Genomic DNA, 24303 nt, shown 5'->3' on the forward strand with positions numbered 1-24303 from the left:
GTTTAATACTTTATTAACTTTTCTGCAATTTTCGCAAAAATGGCCCGTACGTACGAGTATTTACATTATCAAATTGTAATTCATTAGGTTTATAAAAGGTTTGAAATATTATTACAGCTGTACTATATATAGTTAAGAGCTCTAATTTTAGTATAATATTCCCAAAAGTATAATATATACTTTGGATACAAATCATAAGATTTAACACTTTTTGAACAAATTATCAAAGTTTTTTAACAATTCACAAAAAATTGTCACTTACAACGAATTAACTCACAAAATGATTACCCTAGTTTCAAAAATTTATACCGGCTGTACTATATATAGTTAAGAACTGTAATTTTAGTATAATATTCTTAAAAGTATATACTTTCATTGCTAATCAAAAAATTTAATACTTTTTTAATAAAAAATTACAATTATTAACGAAAAACTAAAAGTGTGCACGCACAAAATTCAATAAACATTTTGATTTTTGATCCTTGCACTAATAGTAAATTTATACCAGCTGTACTATATATAGTTGAGAACTCAAATTTTAATATAATATTGCTAAAAGTATATACTTTGAATACAAATCAAATAATTTTATACTTTTTTTTAGAAAATATCCAAGATATTAACGAAAAACTAAAAATGTGCACGCACAAAAATTGATGACTCCAGTATTCATACACGTTTTCTCTATATCAACATCCACAAACGTGCGCAAACAAAAGTGCGCAAGTGAGTCCCAAAAACACCAGAACCATCTCGCCTTGTTTCTAAAAACCACAAACAAAACCTCAAACATTAAAATACAATAATAAAATAATTTTCCTTTTTTTTCAAAAATTGATGACTTCAGTATCCATTTACGTTTTCTCTATATCAATATCCACAAACAAGTGTATACAAAAGTGTGCAAGAGAGTCCCAAAATACTAACCTACCTATATAGACATTTCTATGAAATATTACTTACAATACCATTTAAAAAAATTAAGACTTTTTTTAACAAAATACTAAAGATATTAACAAAAAAACTAAAAATATACTCTTTTAAAAGTAAATATATAAGTTATTTTTTATATTAACATTAATATTTCAAAAAATTATACCAGCTGTACTATATATAGTTAAGAGCTGTAATTTTAGTATAATATTCCCTAAAATATATACTTTAGGTGTGCATACTTAGAATTTTATGTTTTCATAAAAATTAGTAAAGTTTTTGAATAATTTTCAAAAATTCGTCACTCACAATAATAAACAGAAATTTAATTTTTCATACATTGTTAATATTTTTAGAATTTATACCAGCTGTACTATATATAGTTAAGAACTGTAATTTTAGTAAAATATTTCTAAAAGTACATACTTTAAATACAAATAAAAAAAATTCCTACTTTTTTAACAAAATGATTAAGTTATTAACGCAAAACTAAAAATGTGCACGATCAGAAATAAATTCAAATTGCATTTTTATAGCATTATTAACAGTTTCAAAATTTATTCCGCCTGTACTATATATAGTTAAGAACTCTAAATTTAGTATAGCATTCCTAAAAGTATATACTTTGAATACCATTCAAAAAACTTAATACTTTTTTAACAAAATATCAAAGATATTAACAAAAAACTGAAAAAATACACTATAAATTTACAAAAAATTGTCATTCACAACGTGTTAACTCCCATTAGGATATCCTAGTTTCAAAAAATTATACCGTCTGTACTATATATAGTTAAGAGCTGTAAATTTAGTATAATATTACTAAAAGTATATACTTCAATAAAAAATTATAAAATTTAATACTTTTATAACAAATTAATAAAAAATATTAACAAAAAACTAAAAAGGTGCATCCACAGAAGTCAAGATCTATGTTATTTTTGATATTAGCACTAATATTTCAAAAATTTATACCAGCTGTACTATACATAGTTAAGAGCTGAAATTTCAGTATAATATTCCTAAAAGTATATACTTTGAACACAAATCAAAATATTTTATACTCTTATAACAAATTAAAAAACAATATTAACGAAAAACTAAAAAGGTGCACCCACAAAAGTCAAAATCTATGTTATTTTTTATATTAGCACTAATAGTTCAAAAATTAATACCAGCTGTACTATATATAGTTAAGAACTGCAATTTTAGTATTATATTCCTAAAAGTATATACTTTGAACACAAATTATAAAATTATATACTTTTCTAACAAAATACTAAAGATATTAACAAAAAACGCACAAAAATTGATGACTTCATCCTTCATATACGTTTTCTCTATATCAACATCCTCCAACGTGCGCGAACAAAAGTGCGCAAGTGAGTCCCAAAACACTAACCGAACTATATACACGTTTCGAAAAACCACAAGCAAAACTTTATTCACTAAATAATTTTTTTTTTCCAGTCGGTAACAACTACTACTCCAACCTACCAGCCCCACCGAGCCCCACCTGCAGCCCCCATTTGCCCAACTACAGCCAAAACGGGCACCAGAACAACTTCGCAGAAGTCTTCTTCCCCAACACTGCCATTCTACCCCTGGATACGACCCAGATATCCCCAAATGGCAACCTAAATTCGCCCAATTCCACCCTGAACTACTACCACCAAGAAATAGATACATCTGGCCAGGATGATAGAAGATCTGGTAGTTCTAGCAACCAGGGTAACCACCAGAATTCACCAAATTCTACCCTTAATTACTACCATCAGCACCAGCAAAATTTTATTGGTAACCAGCAAGGGTTGAACCAGATCGATGGACTTGTAGAAGAGGTTGGCCAGGAGGATGATAGAAGATTAGATAGAAGTTTAGATGAAACCAGGAGAGGTAGTTCTAGCAATCTGGGTAACCAGGGTAACCAGGGTAGCCAGGGTAACCAGGGTAGCCATGGTAATCAAGATTACCAAGATAATCTGGTTACCAGGAGAGGTAATTTTGATCAATCTGATGATCAATCTACTCCTGGTACTTCGAATGGAACAAGATTCCCCTGCACAAGTCCCAAGGTGACCAGGTTGCTGAAAAAGCAACCTCAGGATGATTTGAGCCAGGATTTAAGGGATAGAGAGTACTATGACAGGTTGAAGGTTTTCGAAGGGCAAGTACCGGTTTCCAGGAAGAAGAATATAAGAAGGAAATCTAATGGTGGTTTGGGTGATGGACAAGATGGAAATAAGGTGAGTTTGAAATTTGGTCGTCAGTAGAGTTTTTTTTTATGATTTTCTAGAATAAATTTTTTTTTATAGATTTCTGGATCAAATTCTGAATTTGCTTGTCAGTAGAGTCCTTTTTTGTAATATTTTAGATGGATTTTGATGTTTGCTTGTCAGTAGAGTCCTTTTTTGTAATATTTTAAATGGATTCTAATGTTTGCTCGTTAGTAAAGTCCCTTTTTGTAATCTTCTCGATCAAATTTGAATACGCTTGTCAGTAGAGTCTTTTTTTGTAATATTTAAGATATAAATCAAGTTTACTTGTCAGTAGAATCCCTTTTCTAAATTTTCTAGAATGAAATTAATATCTGCTTGTCAGTAGAGTTCTTTTTCCTAATTTTCTAAAATAAAAATGAACTTTGTTCGTCAGTAGAGTTCTTTTCTTATTTTTATATATCAAAATTTGTGTTTGCTCGTCAGTAGAGTCCCTTTTTTAATTTTCTAAAACCAAAAAAAAATTTTGCTCGTCAGTAAAGTCCCTTCATTAATCTTTTAGTTCAAAATTAAGTTTGCTTATCAGTAGAGTCCCTTTTCTTGATGTTATGAATATAAATTTACATTTGCTCGTCAGTAGAGTTCTTTTTCCTAATTTTCTAGATTAAAATTTATATTTGCTCATCAGTAGAGTCCTTTTTTGCTCTCAAGGTTCTATATCAGAATTTGTAATTCTTAGAATAAAAATTATTTTTTGGTCGTCAGTAGAGTCCCTTTTCTTAATATTATAAATATAAATTTACATTTGCTTGTCAGTAGAGTCCCTTTTTTAATTTTTTAAAACAAAAATAAACTTTGCTCGTCAGTAGAATGCTTTTTCCTAATTTTCTAGAATGAAATCAATATTTGCTCGTCAGTAGAGTTCTTTTCTTATTTTTATATGTCAAAATTTGTGTTTGCTCGTCAGTAGAGTCCCTTTTTTAATTTTCTAAAACAAAAATTAACTTTGCTCGTAAGCAGAGTCCCTTTTTTAATTTTCTAAAACAAAAATAAATTTTGCTCGTAAGTCGAGTCCTTTCTTTAATTTTCTATAACAAAAATAAACTTTGCTCGTAAGTAGAGTCCCTTCTTTAATTTTCTAGATTGAAATTTTTATTTGCTCGAAAGTAGAGTCCTTTCTTTAATTTTTTAGATTAAAATTTTTATTTGCTCGTCAGTAGAGTCCCATTTCTAATTTTCCATCTAGATATTTAATTTACTTGTCAGTAGAGTCCTTTTTGTAATTTTCCATCTAGATATTTAATTTGCTTGTCAGTAGAGTCCCTTTTCTAATTTTCCATCTAGATTTATAATTTTACACAAAATTGAAAAAGTGCTCCCGTACAGTCACAGTCTAATCTGCATTTGCAAATAATTCTGTGCGACATTTTCACTTATACTGTGCTTAGCTTGGCGGCATTTTCACATTTTTCAATAGTTTTCACAAAATTCGAATTGGAAAAGTGCTCCAGTACATAAACAGTCTAAGCGCACTCGGGTGAACATTTGTACCAGAGTGGCGCTTAGACTGTACTTAGACAGGGTCACTTTTTGAATTTTTAATCCAAAATTACAAAAAATGCGGACATACAAAACAAACACAAACACATGCATTTCATTTCTGAAGTATGCCCCTTAAAAATGTTCAGAAACCTTCAAAACGTCGAGAAATGTAAAAAATTTCAATTTCGATTTTCGGTCTATTACAATAACTTACTCTATGGGAAAGTTAATAAAGAAAATTGAATTCTTAAAAAATCAAATTTGACCCTTTTTATATTCTAATTTGTTCATCAGTAGAGTCACTTCTTATATTTTAATTTACAATTTCATTTACTCATCAGTAGAGTCCTTTTTTTCATAATTAAAATATATATTCAATTTGTTCACTTGAATCAGTAGAGCCCTTTTTCATAATCAAAGTATAGATAGGATTTGCTCGCCAGTTTTTTCATCGAATTGCACGTCAGTAGAGTTCCTTTTGTTAATTTGCTCGTCAGTAGAGTCATTTTTCATAATTAATATCTAGATTTGATTTGGTCGTGAGTAGAGTCCCTTTTTATATTTAATTTGCTTGTCAGTAGAGTCCTTTTTCAATATCAAAATCTAAATTTGATTTGATTGATTACAAAAATATTTTATAAAAAATAAAAAAATGGTGTAATAATTTTTTATCCTCAAAAGACAAGTTAAGGCTAATATTTAGCACCTGTTTGGACCTAACCTAGTCATTTTTTTTTCAGGAAAACTTATCCTGGCCCTTCGTAACAGCAGTCGTCGTTGCAGTAGCCTGTGGAATCCTGAAAGCAACACGATAAGCCCTAAAAAAACAACCCTTAAGGACAAGCTAAAAAAACCAAGGGAACCAAGTTCCCTAAATTTTAGCTGACACACCAAGGTTAGTCTGTCCCTTCGACGACTTCGAAATTGGTGACCCCAACATCGAACACAATCATCGATCAATTATTACGTCAATCAAAATATGCCATATATTAAATTAGAATTAAAGTTAACCGCATTTTCTAATGGATGTCGTGGATATTTTTTTTCTCTAAGAATATATTTTGTGGAAAAATTTAAATTTTATATATATAATATATATAGTAATTGTATAAACAAAAATTTGTCATGTGTATATATAGGGAATAAAATGCCACTGCCAATTTTTCTAAGTGAAAACCGACGTCGGTTTGAGGAATGGACTGATACTAAACCGGTATGAAACCGATGGGAAGATAATTGACACATTGCTACAACTAAATTAACAACTAAACTTAGAATGGGTTCATATAAATAGAGAATTAGATTAAATTTAATAGAAATTAAATTTGAGATAATCATAAAACCGGTTTTGGGTACTAAACCGAACCGGTTTTTTGAGTATTTTCAAACCGATTACATCACACTTCTAAATTTGTTGATTTTAAATAAAAATGACTTAAATTTGAACTGATTTTCTACATTTTATTCTTGCATTTTAAATTAAAATAATTAGAAAACCGGTTTTCGGTACTAAAGTAAACCGGTTTTTTGAATATTTTAAAATCAATTAGATCACACTTCTATTTTTTTTAAATTTAAACTGATTTAATTTTAATTTTAATTTTAATTTTTAATTTTAAACTTAAATTTAAACTGATTTTCTACATTTTAAATTAAAATGATTAGAAAACCGGTTACTAAGCTATACCGGACCGGCTTTCTAAATATTTTTTTAAAACCGATTACATCACACTTCTAAATTTGTTGGTTTTAAATAAAAATGACTCAAATTTGAACTGATTTTCTACGTTTTATACTTTCATTTTAAATTAAAATAATTATAAAACCGGTTTTGGGTACTAAACCGAACCGGTTTTCTGAGTATTTTGAATTATTGTTATTTAAAATACTCAGTTCTAAATTTGTTGGTTTTAAATAAAAATGACTTAAATTTGAACTGATTTTCTACATTTTATTCTTACATTTTAAATTAAAATGTAAGAATAAAAATTCAAATATATTAAAAAACCGGTTGTAGGTTTATTAAGTCATACCAAACCGGTTTTCTGAATATTTCAAACAGATTACATCCCACTTCTGATTTTATTTGTTAAAAAAAAACAATCACTTAAGTACAAATTGATTTTTGGTTTTCTATATTTTGTTTTATAATAATTAGAAAACCGGTTGAAGGTTTATTAAGTTATACCGGACCGGTTTTTTGAGTATTTTAAAACCGATTACATCCCACTTCTGATTTTATTTGTTAAAAAAAAACAATCACTTAAGTACGAATTGATCTTTGGTTTTTCAGATTTTGTTTTAAAATATCCAGAAAACCGGTTGCAGGTTTATTAAGTTATGCCAAACCGGTTTTCAAAATATTTTAAAACCGATTACATTACACTTCTAAATTTGTTCATTTAAAATAATGATAACTTAAATTTGAACTGATTTTCTACATTTTATTGTTACATTTCAAATTGAAATAATTTGAAAAACCGGTTTTTGGTACTAAACCGAACCGGTTTTCTGAGTATTTTAAACCGATTACATCACACTTTTAAATTTGTTGGTTTTACATAAATATCACTTAAATTTGAACTGATTTTCTACATTTTATTCTTACGTTTTAAATTAAAATAATTTAAAAAACCGGTTTTTAAATTATACCGGACCTGGTTTCTAAATATTTTAAAACCGATTATATAACACTTCTGAATTTGTTGGTTTAAATTGGTTTAAAAGAAAGTTGTCTTAGGTACAAACAGATTTGACTTAAATTTGAACTGATTTTCTACATTTTATTCTTACATTTTAAATTAAAATTATTAAAAAAACCGGTTGTAGGTTTATTCGATTAAACTGAACCGGTTTTGTTAATATTTTAAAACCGATTACATCACACTTCTAAATTTGTTGGTTTTACATAAATATCACTTAAATTTGAACTGATTTTCTACATTTCATTCTTACATTTGAAAATAATCAGAAAACCGGTTTTAAGTCATACCAAACCGGTTTTCTAAATATTTTTTTAAAACCGATTACATCACTAAATTTTCTGTTTTTTTTTTCAATCTTCTAAATTTTTTGGTTCTTAAAAGAAAGTTCTCTTAGGTACAGATTTTTGGTTTTCTATATTTTGTTTTGAAATGTTCAAAAAACCGGTTTTAAGATGATCAAGTTATACCGGACCGGTTTTCTAAATATTTTTTTAAAACCGATTATATAACACTTCTAAACGTGTTGGATTTATATAAAGATCATTTAAATTTGAGGTGATTTTCTAGTTTTTTACATTTTAAATTAAAATATTCAAAAAACCGGTTTTAGGTTTATTAAGTTATACCAAACCGGTTTCCTGAGTATTTTAAAACCGATTATTTATTAATTCAATAAATCAGTTTTAAATGTAGTCAATGTTGATTTAAATCGGTTTAAACTTAACTGTTTTAAACTTATTTAATTTTGACTAGATACCGGTTTGTAATAAACCAGAAACCGGTTTCGCGCAAAATTAGAAGTGAGATCAAAATTAAAGAATCGGTTTACATTAACTTAAATCGATAACTAATTAACTGACGTTGGTTTAGATCGGTTCAAATATGAAACATTTTAACCTGATTTTATTTTACCAAGATACGGTTTTGTAATAAACCGGAAACCGGTTTAGAACAAAATCAAAAGTCAGTTCATCAAATTTAAGTGATTTATTAAAAAAATAACCAACATTAACTTAACTATTTACATTAAGTTAGAATTACATTTTAAGTACATTAAATTTTGACTAGATACCGGTTTAAAATGAAACGGAAACCGGTTTCTTAAAGAAACCGGAACTGCAAACAATTGAAAAAAGTCCGGTTTAGAACAAAACCAAAAGTCAGTTCATCAAATTTATGTGATCGATTAAAAATATCACCAACATTAACTTAACTATTCACATTAAATTAAATTTACATTTTAAATACATTAAATTTTGACTAGATACCGGTTTAAAATAAACCAGCAACCGGTTTTCCAAAAAAAAACAAGTGTGAACAATTTCAAAAAATCGGTTGGAAATCGAGTTAACATTAATTTAAATCGGTATAAAATTAATCTAATATCGATTTCAATTAATGTAAAAAATTCAACCGGTATAAACCGACCGGTAGAACCGGTTTGCAAATAAACCATTAATCAATTCAAAATAAACCAAAAGACCTGAAGTCACTTTAAAATAATCAAATACACATCACATTATTTTATACTGAAAAATTTATCTTTTATTATTTTCCTTCGGTTCAAAACCGGTTCCGTATCAGTCGGTGACACAAAACTCATGTATTTTTAGCCTCTAAGACATTCTATACAATTATTAAGGTTGTTTCAATTAATTATAATGAAAAATTATTAAATTAAGCCAAAAGCGAAGTATGTGATTGAAAAAAAAATTTCGAAAAATTTTTTTTAACCAATACTCAATTTTTTACGCAATTTTGGTTCGATTTAAAATTTGGTTTGAAAATAATATTTGGCCTATATTAAACTAAACTGAAAATACTTTGCAAATTTTTTCTACCTTGTAAATATTAATTAACTAAATTGATTATTAAAATGTGATTATTATTTTTGTTAATATTAATTAATTAATTAATTGATTAATTAAATAATTAGTTGATAAGACAGATCTCCATTTATTATTAATTATATGATTAATGATAATTTTATATATATATATATATATATATATATATATATATATATATTTATATACGATTTTATTTTCGGTTTGAACTAAAGGATGAGTTTGAGAGCACTTTAAGCTCGATCGGTTTTCGAAAAACCGGTTTTTGGGGAAAGGAATATTAGATTTTTGGAAAAAGCACTTTCGGTTTAGGGAAAAGAATTGCGATCGGTTTTTTGGAAAATTGCGCAAGAAAAAAGTGCAATGATTTTACAACCGGTTTAAATAAACTGAAATCGGTATTCGGTAAAATGTGCATTTGTTTTAAAAAGAGCGAAATCGGTATAAAAAGCATTTATAAACTTTATTAGTTTAATATCGGATTAAATTTGTATTTAAATTTAGTGTTCGTTGCAAGAAAGCTAAACCGGTTTTCAAAATAAATTGGAGTCAGTTTTAAAGCGAAATCGGTTTTTCTAAAAACAAAATTGATTTTCCAAAGACTTTACAATTTTTTTGTATTTTGATCATCAGTAGAGTCCCTTTTTATTTTTTATATATTTTACTCGTTAGTAGAGTTCCTTTTTACTATTTTTGTATTTTGCTCGTCAGTAGAGTCCCATTTTACTTTTTATATATTTTGCTCGTCAGTAGAGCCCCTTTTACTTTTTATATATTTTGCTCGTCAGTAGAGCCCCTTTTACTTTTTATATATTTTGCTCGTCAGTAGAGTCTTTTTTTACAATTTTAAAATTTTGATCGTCAGTAGAGTCCTTTTTTTACTATTTTGAAAATAAATTGGAATCAGTTTTACAAAAAATGCGGTTTCGATTTTGATAAATATTTTTTTAAGTGAACCGAAACCGGTTTTAGAACAAGCTCAACCGGTTTTCAGAAAGCAAAATCGATTTTATAAAAGTCTAATCGGTTTGCAAAAAAAGCGCTTTCGGTTTCAAAATAAATTTTAGCAAAGTTCTGAAAAGCACAACCGGTTTAAAAAAAATTTAACCGGTTTTGAAAAAGCAAAACCGGTTTAGTAAAAATCTTCACCAGTTTTCATTAAAATCGGTTTAAGCAATTTTGGGGAAAAACATTTATCGGTTTCAATCTTTTAGAAAAATCAGCAACCGGTTTTAAAACTACACAAGCGGTTTTAGGAACAAATGCTTTCTGGTTTTTGAAAAAAAAAAACGCAATAGAAATATGCAATTATAAATATATAATAGTGCAATAGAAATATCTCAAAAAGTTTAAAAAAAACTCAGCCAATTTTAAAAAAAAATGAGTCGATTTTAAAAAAAACAAAACCGGTTCTGGAAAAATGTCAACCAGTTTTAAAAAATGTCAACGCAATTCTAAAAATACACAATTGATTACGTAGCAAATTTGTTTTTTTTTCCAAAAAAGAGCGCAATCGGTTTTGAACGAATTTTATCGGTTTTAGAAAAATCTCAACCGGTTTTAGAAAAAACTGAACCGGTTTTCAAAAAAATCTCAACCGATTTTAAAAAAGTCTAAAAATGTCTAAAAATGCACAATTGCACATAAAAGCCACAACATAGTTTAAATAAAAAGCAAAATCGGTTTAAAAAAAAATACAATACATAAAACCGGTTTTATATTTTCTAAAACCGCCGATCGTTTCCGCAAAAAAAGTGCTTTTAACTTTTAAAATCCTATTAAATCTTTTACTATTTACTATGGGTCAAATAATTAATTTTGCTTCATTTTATAATTTCGCAAAAACCGAGAAGTAAAACTTCTTTACGCCCAGAAAAAAGTTTTACTTCTACCCCAGGTACACTTTTACTTTCAGTTAAAAGTTTCGTACTGATTTTTTACTGATGATTTTTAAGCTCATAAAAGCGCAATGTGATTATTGAAAAAAAAGGGATAAAGGATAGACGCACATACATACAGGAGATTTGGAGGTTATAATAGAGGTTTTTGGAGGTTTTTGGAGGTTTGGAGCGAATAAAATCGTATAATTAGTTTGATAGATATTTTTTCTTAATTTAGTCCAAAGAATCGAGCCCAATGTATTTGAAAAAGAATGATCTCAAGTTTTTTATTTTCTCGTTTTTTAAATAAATAAATAAATAAATGAATAGATAAATATATTTTAGTTTACTTATTATTAACATTTTATATATTTTATTCGTAATTTTAATTTTATCGAATTTTTAGTCTCAAAACTAGAAAAAGAAGTAAGTTTAGTGTATTGTAAATATTTGTTTTATTAAATGATTTAAAGAAAAATCGATTCCTTGGTTCAACTGATGGACTAATTCATTAAAAAGAGTTTTCCAATGATCTCTTGAAAAGAAATGCGGATTTTGATTACATAAAATTAATTATGTATATTTTTTACGAAGGATATATATTTGCACAACTTGCTGTGAATAGTTTTTGAAATAAAAACATAACCTCAAAGTTGAAAAGAAAAGTAAAAATTTGTGGGCCCATAACCTGCATTTAAACTTTTGCATTTGCTCTGCATTTTTGCACTAAAAGACTTGTAATAAAGCATTTATAAACAAATTAAGCATTTATAAATAAAAAAATCATTTATAAATAAATGAAGCATTTAAAGACGCATTTACTAATTAATTAACTCCAATTAACCGAGTTAATTAATTTAATAACCTTATTACTTTTATTTTTCAAACTATTCACTCGAGTTGTGTATAAAAACAAAAAAATCCGTACTACTTTTGTATATATATAAATATTAGCAATTTTTTTCTATAATTTTTTTTATTAAAAAAATTTAGTTAAAATCAGTGGAGTTCGAGGATTTTTTAAAAAAGGGCCGCTTTTTAATGATCTCATGTTAATCCAAAGTTTGTTTGTATTAATTTCTTTTTTAAAAGGCCTTTTTAAAAGTTTTCAGAAGTCCGCTTTGATTTTATCTTACTAGATAATTAGTTAAGTACACATACACACACATACATTGAGGGATGAAACCGGTTTTGGAACGGTTTTTAATGGTTATGAGAATTTGAAAGTGATTGTGTATTCTAAAGTTGTTTTATGCGTTTTTTGGCAGTTTTGGTCGTCAGTAGAGTCCCTTTTGTACTATTTTTTGTTAGGTTTGGATAGTTCTCGTCGAGACCTTTCACTTGATACCCCACATGCCTATATTTGAAGTAAAACTTCTTAACTCATACTTAACCGCGTGTTACGCAACCCATTGGTTTTCCTTTTATTAAATGTCTTGTAACTTTTGAACTGTTTGTTCAAATTAAATGGTTTATTCGGCAATCATACACTTATTGATAAATGAATCCGGTTTTGGATCGTTTTTAATAGTTATGAGAATTCTAAAGCGATTTTTGTATATTCTAAAGTGGTTTTATACTTTCTTTGGCGGATTTGCTCGTCACTAGAGTCGCTTTTTACTTTTTATATAGTTTGCTCGTCAGTAGAGTCCCTTTTTACTATTTTGCTCCTCAGTATTGTCACTTTTTACTTATATATTTAAATATTTTGCTTCTTCCGTTCTTTAATTTTTTTTACTATTATATTTTGCTCGTCAGTAATCTTTTATACAAATTTTCACTATTTTGCTCGTCAGTAGAGTCCCTTTTTACTAATTTTTAATATTTTGCTCGTCAGTAGAGTCCCTTTTTAAATATTTTGTTCCTTGCTCGTCAGTAGAGTTCTTTTTTAATATTTTGCTGTCAGTAGAGACCCTTCTTATTATTTTTTTTACTATTTTGCTCGTCAGTAGAGTCCCTTTTTATTATTTTTTTATTATTTTGCCCTTCAGTAGAGTCCCTTATTACCATTTTTCATCATTTTGATCGTCAGTAGAGTCCCTTTTTAATATTTTTTTATTATTTTGCTCTTCAGTAGAGTCCCTTTTTAACTATTTTTACATTTTGCTTGTCTTTTTTAGCAAATTTTGCTTGTCAGTAAAGTCCCTTTTTTAATTTTTCTGTATTTTGCTCGTCAGTAGAGTCCTTTTTTTTAACTATTTTTATATTTTGCTTGTCAGTAGAGTCCTTTTTCAATATTTTTTACTGTTTTGCCCGTCAGTACAGTCTTTTTCTACTATTTTTTATTATTTTGATCGTCAGTAGAGCCCCTTTTTACTTTTAATATATATTTTTTCAGTAGAGTCCCCTTTTAATATTTTTCTCGTTATTAGAGTCCTTCTTTCGATTTTAAAATTTTGATCGTCAGTAGAATCCCTTGTTTAAATTTTTGTTACTATTAAATTTTTTGCCTTTTTCGCTATTTTTATATTTTGATCATTAGTAGAGTTCTTTTCCACTAGTTACGTCAGTAGAGTCCTTTTTCATTTTTTTTAAATATTTTACTTGTCAGTAGGGTCCTATTTTACCATTTTTCATAATTTTGCTCATCAGTAGAGTCCCTTTTAAATATTTTTTCTTATTTTGCTCGTCAGTAGAGTCCTTTTTTACGATTTTGCTCGTCAGTAGAGTCCCTATTTTCAACCGTATTTTCATAAAATACTTTACAAAACTGCTTTAGAATTCACTCATAACCATTTCACACCAAAACCGGTATAAAACCGGTTTACTTTACAAAAAATACTTTACAAAAATACAATACAAAATACTTTACGAAAAACAATAAAATACTTTACAAAACTGTTTTAGAATTCACTCATAACTATTTCAAAATCCAAAACCGGTTCAAACAGAAACCGGTTTTCAACCGAACCGGTATCAAATATACATTTTTATTAACATACATTTTTTTTAATAATTTCTGCTTCTTCAGTGGAAAATACAAACAAGTCCACTGTAGTATTATTAGTTAAATTTATAGCTAATTATTATTTTAACTAATTTTTTTTAAATGTAAATAGTTAGCACAACTACAGCATAATCTACTATAGTATTTTTAGAATTTTTTTTATTATAATTAATAGAAATATTTTAATATGTGTTTTTTGTTATTATTAAATAAGAATATGAATTTCGTCATTTTTATGATCTCATTAATTTTAGTCTATTGAATATTTTATATTAATATATAATATAATATTATAATATATACATATACGCTTGTATATATATATATATATATATATATATATACATGCGTATATTTTACGTATCGACAATCCCATTTTATTCGACAAATTTCTAAAAATTTTAATCGACAGATTTTTTTGAACAAAAAACATTTTTAAACAAATCAGACATGTTTATTTTTCAAAATTTTTATTTTTTCTCTGTCGATTAAATAAAGTTATTCGACGAATAAAAATGGCGATTCATTTTTATTCATTGATTAAGACTCTGTGATTAATTGATATACATTTTGAATTTTATATATGTATAGATTTATATATATATATTTACATAAAAAAATAGTAGCTTATTTTTTTCATTATTATTATTATTATTAATATTATATGTCAAATATACAATTTTGTTTTTTTGAATAATTCTGTTTGTTTTATTTTTTTCTTGTTTGGTTTCAGGTTTTGTTTATTGTTTTCAGGATAAGAATATATATTTATTTATTTTTAATATTATAATAATATTTTTTGCTATTATGTTACTTAAATTACAAAATTTTGTTAAAAGTTTTCTATATATAAAAGAAGGGATAGTCTTCGGTTGTATTTGTTTGTTTAGTTTAGTTTTAAAGAACCTTATTTTTTCAGCCCGTAACTTACATATTCAGATAGTACTCGTTGAGACCTTTCATTTGATACCCCACATGCCTATATTTGAAGTAAAACTTCTTCACTCATATTTGTCTGTTTTGCTCGTCAGTACTTTTTATATAGTTTGCTTTTTACTTTTTATATAGTTTGCTCGTCAGTAGAGTCCCTTTTTACGATTTTTACTATTTTGCTCGTCAGTAGAGTCCTTTTGTACTATTTTTATATTTTGCTCATCAGTAGAGTCTCTTTTCAATATTTTTATATTATAATTTTATACTTATCATTTATAATTTTACATATTTTTGTCGTCAGTGGAGTCCCTTTTTACAATTTTCTTTATTTGCTCATCAGCAGAGTCTCTTTTTTACTTTTTAAATATTTTGCTCGTCAGTAGAGCCCCTTTTCACTATTTTTAATTTTTCATTTTTAATCGTCAATAGAGTCTCTTTTTACTATTTTTCATCATTTTGCTCGTCAGTAATGTCCCTTTTTACGATTTTTACTATTTTCCCGGTCAGTAGAGTCCCTTTTTAAAATTTCTACTATTTTGCTCGAGTCCCTTTTTAAATATTCTGTTCCTTGCTCGTCAGTAGAGTACTTTTAGTTTTAAGAGGAGAGTTTTTAAATCTTTTCAGCATAAGAATATACATTTATTTATTTTTAATAATATAAATTTCTTTTACTTAATTCTTTTACTTAAATTACAAAATTCTTTTAAGTCCTAAAATTTTGTTAAAAGTTATCGATATATAAAAGAAGTTCTAGTCTTCGGTTGTATTTGTTTGTTTAGTTTAGTTTTAAAGAACCTTATGAGTTTGTTTAGAAAGTTACTATGATATTTGTATAGTGCTCGAGACCTTTCATTTGATACCCCACATGCCTATATTTGAAGTAAAACTTCTTAACTCATATTTGTTTGTTTTGCTCGTCAGTAGAGTCCCCTTTTCAAAATTATTACTATTTTGCTCGTCAGTAGAGTTCTTCTTTACTATTTTTTTACTATTTGGTTAGTAGAGTCCCTTTTTCGCAGTTTTTATATTTTGCCCGTCAGTAGAGTCCCTTCTTAATATTTTTATATCTTGCTCGTCAGTAGAGTCCTTTACTCGCAGTTTTTATACTTTGCTCGTCAGTAGAATCCCTTTTTACTATTTTTATATTCTTTTGCCCTTCATTTTTAAATATTTTGTTTCTTGCTCGTTAGTCCCTTCTTTGCTGTTTTTATATTTTGCTCGTCGGTAGAGTCCTTTTGTACTATTTTTGTATTTTGCCCGTCAGTAGAGTCGTTTTTCATTATTTTTACAATTTGCTCATCAGCAGAGTCTCTTTTTACTTTTCAAATATTTTGCTTGTCAGTAGAGTCTTTTTTCACTATTTTTAATTTTTAATCGTCAGTAGAGTCCCTTCTTTAAATTTTTTTTACAATTATATTTTGCTCGTCAGTAGTGTCCCTTTTCAGTATTTTTTTTATATTTTTACCATGTTTTTTCATGATTTCAAGACAAATTCGTAATTAATATGGAACCGGTTTGGTTGAAAACCGGTTTTATGCCGGTTTGGAATTCGGTTTCAACCGATTTCAGTTTTAAACTGGTTGCAAGTAATTTCTAAAGCAGTTTTTAGATTTCTCGGCTTCGAGTTCTGGAAAAATTCGTAATTTATTTAAAACCAGTCCGGTTAAAACCGGTTTTTTCGGCTTCGAGTTCGAGAGAAATTCGTTTATTATTTAAAACCGGTTGAAAAAAGGGACTCTACTGCCGAGCAAAATAGTAAAAAGGGACTCTACTGACAATCAAAATACTAAAAAAATAGTAAGAAGGAACTCAACTGACGTGGAATAAAAATTGTAAAAAAGAAACCCGCTGACGATCAAAATCAAAAGTAATAAAAAGGGACTGTACTGATAAGCAAAATAGTAAAAAAATAGTACGAAGAAACTCTACTGACGAGCAAAATAAAAAAATAGTGAAAAGAGGACCGCACTGGCGCACAAAATAGTAAAAAAAGATTCTACTGACGAGCAAATAAATAAAAATATTAAAAAGGGACTCTACTGACGATCACTATAGTAAGAAGGGACTCTACTGACGATCACAATAGTAAAAAGGGACTCTACTGACGATCACAATAGTAAAAAGGGACTCTACTGACGATCACTATAGTAAAAAGGGACTCTACTGACCAGCAAAATCTAAAATAGTGAAAAGAGACTCTACTGACAAGCAAAAATGCCAAAAAATAATAAAACCACTTTAGAATATACAAAAATCGCTTTAGTATTTTCAAAATCGGTTTCATTTATCAAAAAGCCTCATATTTTTATAAAAGTCCTCACATTTTTATATAGGTCCTCACACGCTTTAAAAAGTGTTAAATTTTTTATAAGTTCTAAAAGAAACACGTGTTTTAGTTTAAACTTAATTTTTTTTTGGTAAAAGTGCTCATTTTTTTAAAAAAAATGCCCAATTTTTAAAAAAAGTCCTCATTTTTTATATGAACTTTTTAATTTTTTTATATATAATTATTTTTAAGTAAATATAAAAGTATTTGAATACTATTTATACAAATTTATTCGAACTTGTCCACATCTCCAAATCCTCACAGAAAATTAAGAAATAAATTATGTATATATATATATATTTGGGTGGTCCTTAACATGGACATTTTTAGGAATTTCCTTGCTCCCAAGAGCTCAAACGCTTCCAAATAAATAAAAGAAAATCCTCCGAAAGTTTCAGCTTTTAATATTAACTTTTAGACAATCCGCACGTCAATTAAAAGTTCCGTACATTGATTATTAACATTGCGGACTATCTAAAAATTAATATTAAGAGCTAAAACTTTCAGAGAATTTTCTTCTATCAATTTGGAACCATTTGAGCCCTTGGGATCAAACAAATTCCCGAAAATGTCCATATTAAGGACCACCATAATATATAATTATAATATGTATGTGCGTTTATGCGAAGCGAAAACACAACCGAGCCCATTTTTGTACAAAATTGTTTATAAACGAAAAAAATTGTGCTAATAATAATATTATTGTACGTATTATATATATATATATATATATATATATATATATATATATATATATATATGTACATGTATATATATTTCGACAAAACTATAAATGTAAATATGTTAAACAATTTATACACAATATATTTTAAATGTCGTACGCGAAATATAATATATACAAAAACGCTTTTTTAACAATTTTTCTAAATATTTATACAAAATAAGGAACCAAGTTGAAGAATAAATATATATAAATATATTTATGGGGTTAACTTAAATTTTTGGGACGTAAAATTGGACTTTACAATGTCATCTATGAATTACTGTTTGAATTTTTAAAATCGGTCAAGCCGTTCTTGAGTTATTTACAAATTTATATTACGAATCCATCCCAGTTTCCTTTTCGCCGATTTCGCCCCATTAATTTAAGTTAATTATTAATTAAATTAGCAATGTAAGTTCGGTGTTTTTTGGGGAACATTTTATATATAGTAATGATACATAAGTCGTATTGAAGCAATCTACAATTTAAAAAATTATTTTAGGTTTATTTCTTACCTAAAAACTGCCCGGCAGCTCATACGTCAACTGTTAAAACCATACTCAACTCCATTTTCGTCTGTAAGAACAAAAGTTAAAACTTTAGATATATTGATGTATTTTTAAACAAGCTCGTTTAAATAATTTTTATGTGAATAATTTTAATGTAAATAATTTTTTTACAAATTTATATTCACATAAGATAATTCTATCTTATCTTATTTTTGTGTTATCTTATGAAAATTTCGATATGTTTAACATATTTCTAAAAAAAATTCAATTAATTTTTTTGGGTGAAATTTTTATTTTAGCGCATCAAAGCGATACTGTGATTTTTTATAAAAAAATTTAATAAATTATAAGATTTTTTTTGGTAAGATAAGAGAGCTCTGTTATATTACAGTAAGATAAGAGAGTGGGAATAAAAGAAGTCGATTTTGTACTTTTAGGTTATAATTTGATTTGACACCAATTTAGCCAAATTTAACAAAAATTTATTGAAATTATAATAAGTAATTTGTTTGCCTAAATAATTTGCAGAAAAACTAATTAACTTGATAATTACCAATAATTACTAATTACCAATTAATTAGTACACTAAAATTAACAAGTAATTTATTTAATTGATTAATAATTAATTTATTGGTTAAATAATTAAATTATTTACAAACTTATTGAATTATTTTGTAATTTTAATTAGTAATTAACTTAAAAATTAGTATTTGTTCAATTAGTTCATTTTAGTTATTGATTTAATTAATTATATTAAATCTAATAACTTAGAATTAATATAATTAATTTAATATAATCGATTAATTAGTAAAACAAAATTATTTGTTAATTAATTAATAAAAGTATTTCTGAATTGATACTTTTTTGTTAATAAATAATTTATTAATTAGTAGACTAAAATTGGTGACTGATTAATTAATTAAAATGTACTAATTTCATTAGTAATTAACTTCAAAAATTAGTATTTATTTAATTAGTTTATTTTAGTGATTGATTTAATTAATTATATAAAATCTAAGTTATTAATTAATTAATTAGTAAACCAAAATTAGTTGTTAATAAAACATACTGATTGATTTTTAAAATGATATTTTAATTGCTAATGAATAATTTATTAATTAGTAGACTAATATTCTAGATTGATTAATTATTTACAATGTAATAATTTAGTTAATTAATCAATTTATCAATATTTACTTAATTAATTAATCAGCAAACTAAAATAATGCATATTGATATAATTGAATTGTTTAATGTTTATTATTTGGTCAATACATTAAAAATAATTAGTTAATTATTCTGAATTAATTTTTTAATTATAAAATTTAATTAACTAATAAAAAATTACAAATTGTATTTAAATATTTAATGAATTATCAGTTTATTGTGATTTAAATTACCAACTAAATCAATAAATTCTAATTAATTATTAATAAAATTCTAATTAATATTATTATACAAGTACTTAAATTGTTCTTCTAATTATTTTCATATTTATTATTTAAATTAACACATGGAACTAATTAATTTTTTTGATAGCAAACTAATTACAACAAATTAGAGTCTTATTTTTTATTCAATTACTATTCTAATTTAATTAATTAGTAATTGATCATGACGTCACTAATTAGTTAAATAAAGACTCTAATTAAGTACTAATGTACTTAATTATTAAATGTAATTAATTACTAAATGTAATTAATTACTAAATGTAATTAATTAGTAAATGCAATTATTTACTAATTTTAGTTCATTAGTTATACAATTAAATTAAATTTTAATTAGTTTAATTATATAATTATATAATTTAATTAGTATTATTATTGCACTAACAAATCACCAATTTTAGTCTACTATTTAATTAATTACTAATTACTTATGATGTAATTATTTAAATAAAGCATTATGTTACAATTTCAACTACATACTGTTTTATTTATTACTAATACTAATTTTATTGCACTAATTGAAAAACTGCTAATTTAATTGTACTAATTGAAAAACTGCTAATTTAAGTGCACTAATTAATCAATTACTATTTTGAGTTCACAATTAATTATTAATAATTACTAATTAATTATTTCGTAAATATTTAAAAAAATAAATATATTATAATTTAAAAAAACATACTGATTTATTATAATTACTAATACTAATTTTATTGTACTAATTGAAAAACTGCTAATTTAATTGTTCTAATTAATCAATTACTAATTTGTGTTCACAATTTGACAATTTGATTATTAACAAGTTGTGATTTGATTAATTAATTGAATCAAGGCTTAAAAATTTATCAAATGTGATTTAATTAATTAATCAGAATTTTCAGTTCATTAGCAAATTAATTAACTATTAATTTTAGTTTACTGAATAATTTGTAATTAACAGAGATTTAATTTTTAAAGTTGATAAAAATAATTAAATGTCTATTAATTGCAATTAGTAATTAATTATAAATTATTTAAATATAGATTATGTTCATTTTCAAAACCCTTAATAAATTTTATTTAATCAATTAATTAGTTAATTAAATATAATTATTATTTAAATTAATGAACAAATAAATAATATGCATGCAGGACCAAAATAACTTTGAATATTTATGTGTGTATTCTTGCTTCTTACAAATAACAGGTCCAAAATTTTGTATATATATATATATATATATATATATATATATATATAAAAGAAAAATTATAGTCGAAGAACACTATAAGAAAGGGATAAAAGATATGATTTGTATTGAGAATGAGAGAGAGAGAAACAACGACTAAGATATAATATATATATATATATATATATATATATATATATATATACACATAAATTTAGCAATAATACACACAAATATATACAGTGATAAAACAAGAGACCACATTTATAAATATATATGTATATATATACAAATATATATAATTATATATACATATAAATTTATATTTATAATTTGTATTAATTATTTTATAATTTTACGTTACGTAACAATTATATATTATATATAAATATAAATGATGATGATTTATGAAAGAAATCGAAACGACAATGATATGTAAATATTTATTTATAAATATATATATATATATATATATATATATATATATATATATATATATTCAGTTTTATATATATATATATATATAAAGGATAGTTCATTTTCTAAATATAAATATAAATTAAAAAAATGAAGTAAATTTGTGATTAGCAATAGAGTTTTTTAAATAAATGAATGTTATATTTAGACTTATATATATTATAATATAATTATGCATAAAAGAATTTTTGGAGTTTTATTTATTAAAAAAAAATTTCAGGAAAGTTTATTTTGTATTAGAGAAATTTAGTTTTATGTAAAACAAACCCGTTGCATATATCTTACTCTGTCGCTCTTCACAGTTGTGTATAAGTCCCTCTCTTTCGCTCTAACGGAAAACGAGTAATAAAAATAATTAAATTAGCAACTTGCCGATAGGCAAAAAATAACCTAAAATCCGTAATATAGGACGGATTTCAATGCGGTTTTTTGTAAACGCATTGTTATTTTACAAATAACAATTTGAGCCTATGGAATAACTTGGTTCGTAAAGATCAGAGGTCTGGACTGGCTTCAAATCAAATCAACTAGTAATTCAACACTTATACTTAAATCTAAATGTGAAATTGCACTCGATTATGTTTCCTTTATCAAAAAGCCTTCTAAATTGATAATTTTAACTAAGGTAATAATTTGTTCTCGAATATGAAGATGAATTTGCTCGTCAGTAGAGTCTTTTTGTCACATTTTTTGAGTTTGGCGTTTTCAAATTGTTAATAGTTTGTTATTTTCAGATTTTGCTCGTCAGTAGAGTTCCTTTTTGATTAGAAAATTTAGTTTGCTCGTCAGTAGAGTTCCTTTTTAATTATAAAATTTAGTTTGCTCATCAGTAGAGTTTATTTTTGATTATAAAATTTAATTTGCTCGTCATTAGAGTTCTTTTTTAATTATAAAATTTAGCTTGCTCGTCAGTAGAGTTCTCTTTAGATTATAAAATTTAGTTTGCTCGTCAGTAGAGTCCCTTTTTGATTATAAAATTTAATTTGCTCGTAAGTAGAGTTCCTTTTTGATTATAAAATTCAGTTTGCTCGTCAGTAGAGTTCCTTTTTTAATTATAAAATTTAATTTGCTCGTCAGTAGAGTTCTTTTTTTATTATAAAATTCAGTTTGCTCGTCAGTAGTGTTCCTTTTTGATTATGAAATTTAGTTTGCTCGTTAGTAGAGTTCTTTTTTGATTATAAAATTTAGTTCGCTCGTCAGTAGAGTTCTTTTTTAAAATCGAAATTTAATTTGCTAGTCAGTAGAGTTCATTTTTGATTATAAAATTTAGTTTGCTCGTCAGTAGAGTTTCTTTTCAACATCGAAATTTAATTTGCTCTTTCAATTATCAAAATTTAATTTGCTAGTAAGTAGAGTTTTTTCTTCTACTGACTACTTTTTGCTAGTTTGTAGAGTCCATTTTTGTTCTTAAATTATTTTGTAATCAAAAGTGAAAATTTTTGCATATCTTTACGTTTCAGAGGTATCTGAACATTTTGGCACATCTCAGAAAAAATTGATGTGTCTGTGTGTGGATACATATTTTCGTAGACTAGTTCTATTTATATATCGTTATATTTCAGTTTGTTCATCAGTAGAGTTCTCTTTTTATATTTTCAATTTATGAACAAAGTAAAGAATTGCTTATAAATTGTCTATATACGCCTGCTTGATATGTAACACAAAACACATTGCTTGAGTTCGGTACAAATCAAACTTTTATTTAATACTAAATATAAATAAGTATATATATATATATATATATATATATATAAAGAATATAAATACATATTATATTTAAATCTCTCACAAAATGAAGTAAAATGATCGGCTTATAACACAGTAAGGTTTAAGTTTAATAACCGTAAGGATTATCAAATACAATATATAATAATATCGAATTTATAATATATATATATATATATATATATATATATATATATAATAAAAGCGAAGAGAATCATATTTCTCATTAATAAGGGATTATCCGCTCAATGATCAAAGTTATGTATTTGTATTGTACATGTGCAACCGGTACAAGTTCGTATTTTTTCAATTGTTACAGATTATTTTGTATATATATATATATATATATATATATATATATATATTATATAAATGTATATATAAATCGTTAAAAAAGAAGCTTTATAATGTCCTTGCGGTTTAAACTTAATAAATAAGTAGAAAGGAAGGTATGTATGGTTGTGTATGAGTTAGGAGTATTTTGGGAGTTTATTCTTATATATTGATATAAATATAGATATAAATAAAATTCTTATATTTAAAGTAAACTAGGTGTAAATGCTATTTTGCCTTAAGGCAAGTTACATACACTTTTCTCTATGTATAAATAATCGAATTAAACAAAAAGACTTCAAATTCAGCATTTTGTTACAATGTTTTTATTGACTTTTATTATGACTCTTCTGACGAGCAAATTAAATATTTGCAGATAATTAAAAAAGGACTATACTGATGAGCAAGTTAAATATTTAGATAAGAAATGAGAAAAGGACTCTACTGACGAGTAAACTATTGCAAGTCAAACAGAAATCTTAATTGGATCAAGAAGATATTAGATTCATAAATTTTGCAATCTGTTCTCTTTTAATTTTTAGAGAAAAAAAGTGTGAAACAAAAGTGCAACAAATTATTAATTATTTAAATT

At 25.6% G+C, this 24303-nt stretch overlaps 1 protein-coding gene across 1 annotated transcript; it reads left to right on the forward strand.

The window, feature by feature from the left end:
- The first annotated feature begins 2245 nt into the window (after positions 1–2245).
- LOC113378301 (basic-leucine zipper transcription factor A-like) lies at positions 2246–5506 on the forward strand. Its single transcript, XM_026618835.1, has 3 exons — positions 2246–2315; positions 2404–3179; positions 5432–5506. The coding sequence occupies exons 1-3, from the start codon at positions 2246–2248 to the stop codon at positions 5504–5506; spliced, it is 921 nt and encodes a 306-aa protein (XP_026474620.1).
- The last annotated feature ends 18797 nt before the right edge of the window (positions 5507–24303 follow it).

Source organism: Ctenocephalides felis, unplaced genomic scaffold, assembly GCF_003426905.1.
Source record: "Ctenocephalides felis isolate EL2017-DRISC unplaced genomic scaffold, ASM342690v1 CF-g0.4_SCAFFOLD_01886, whole genome shotgun sequence".
Lineage (NCBI taxonomy): Eukaryota > Metazoa > Arthropoda > Insecta > Siphonaptera > Pulicidae > Ctenocephalides > Ctenocephalides felis.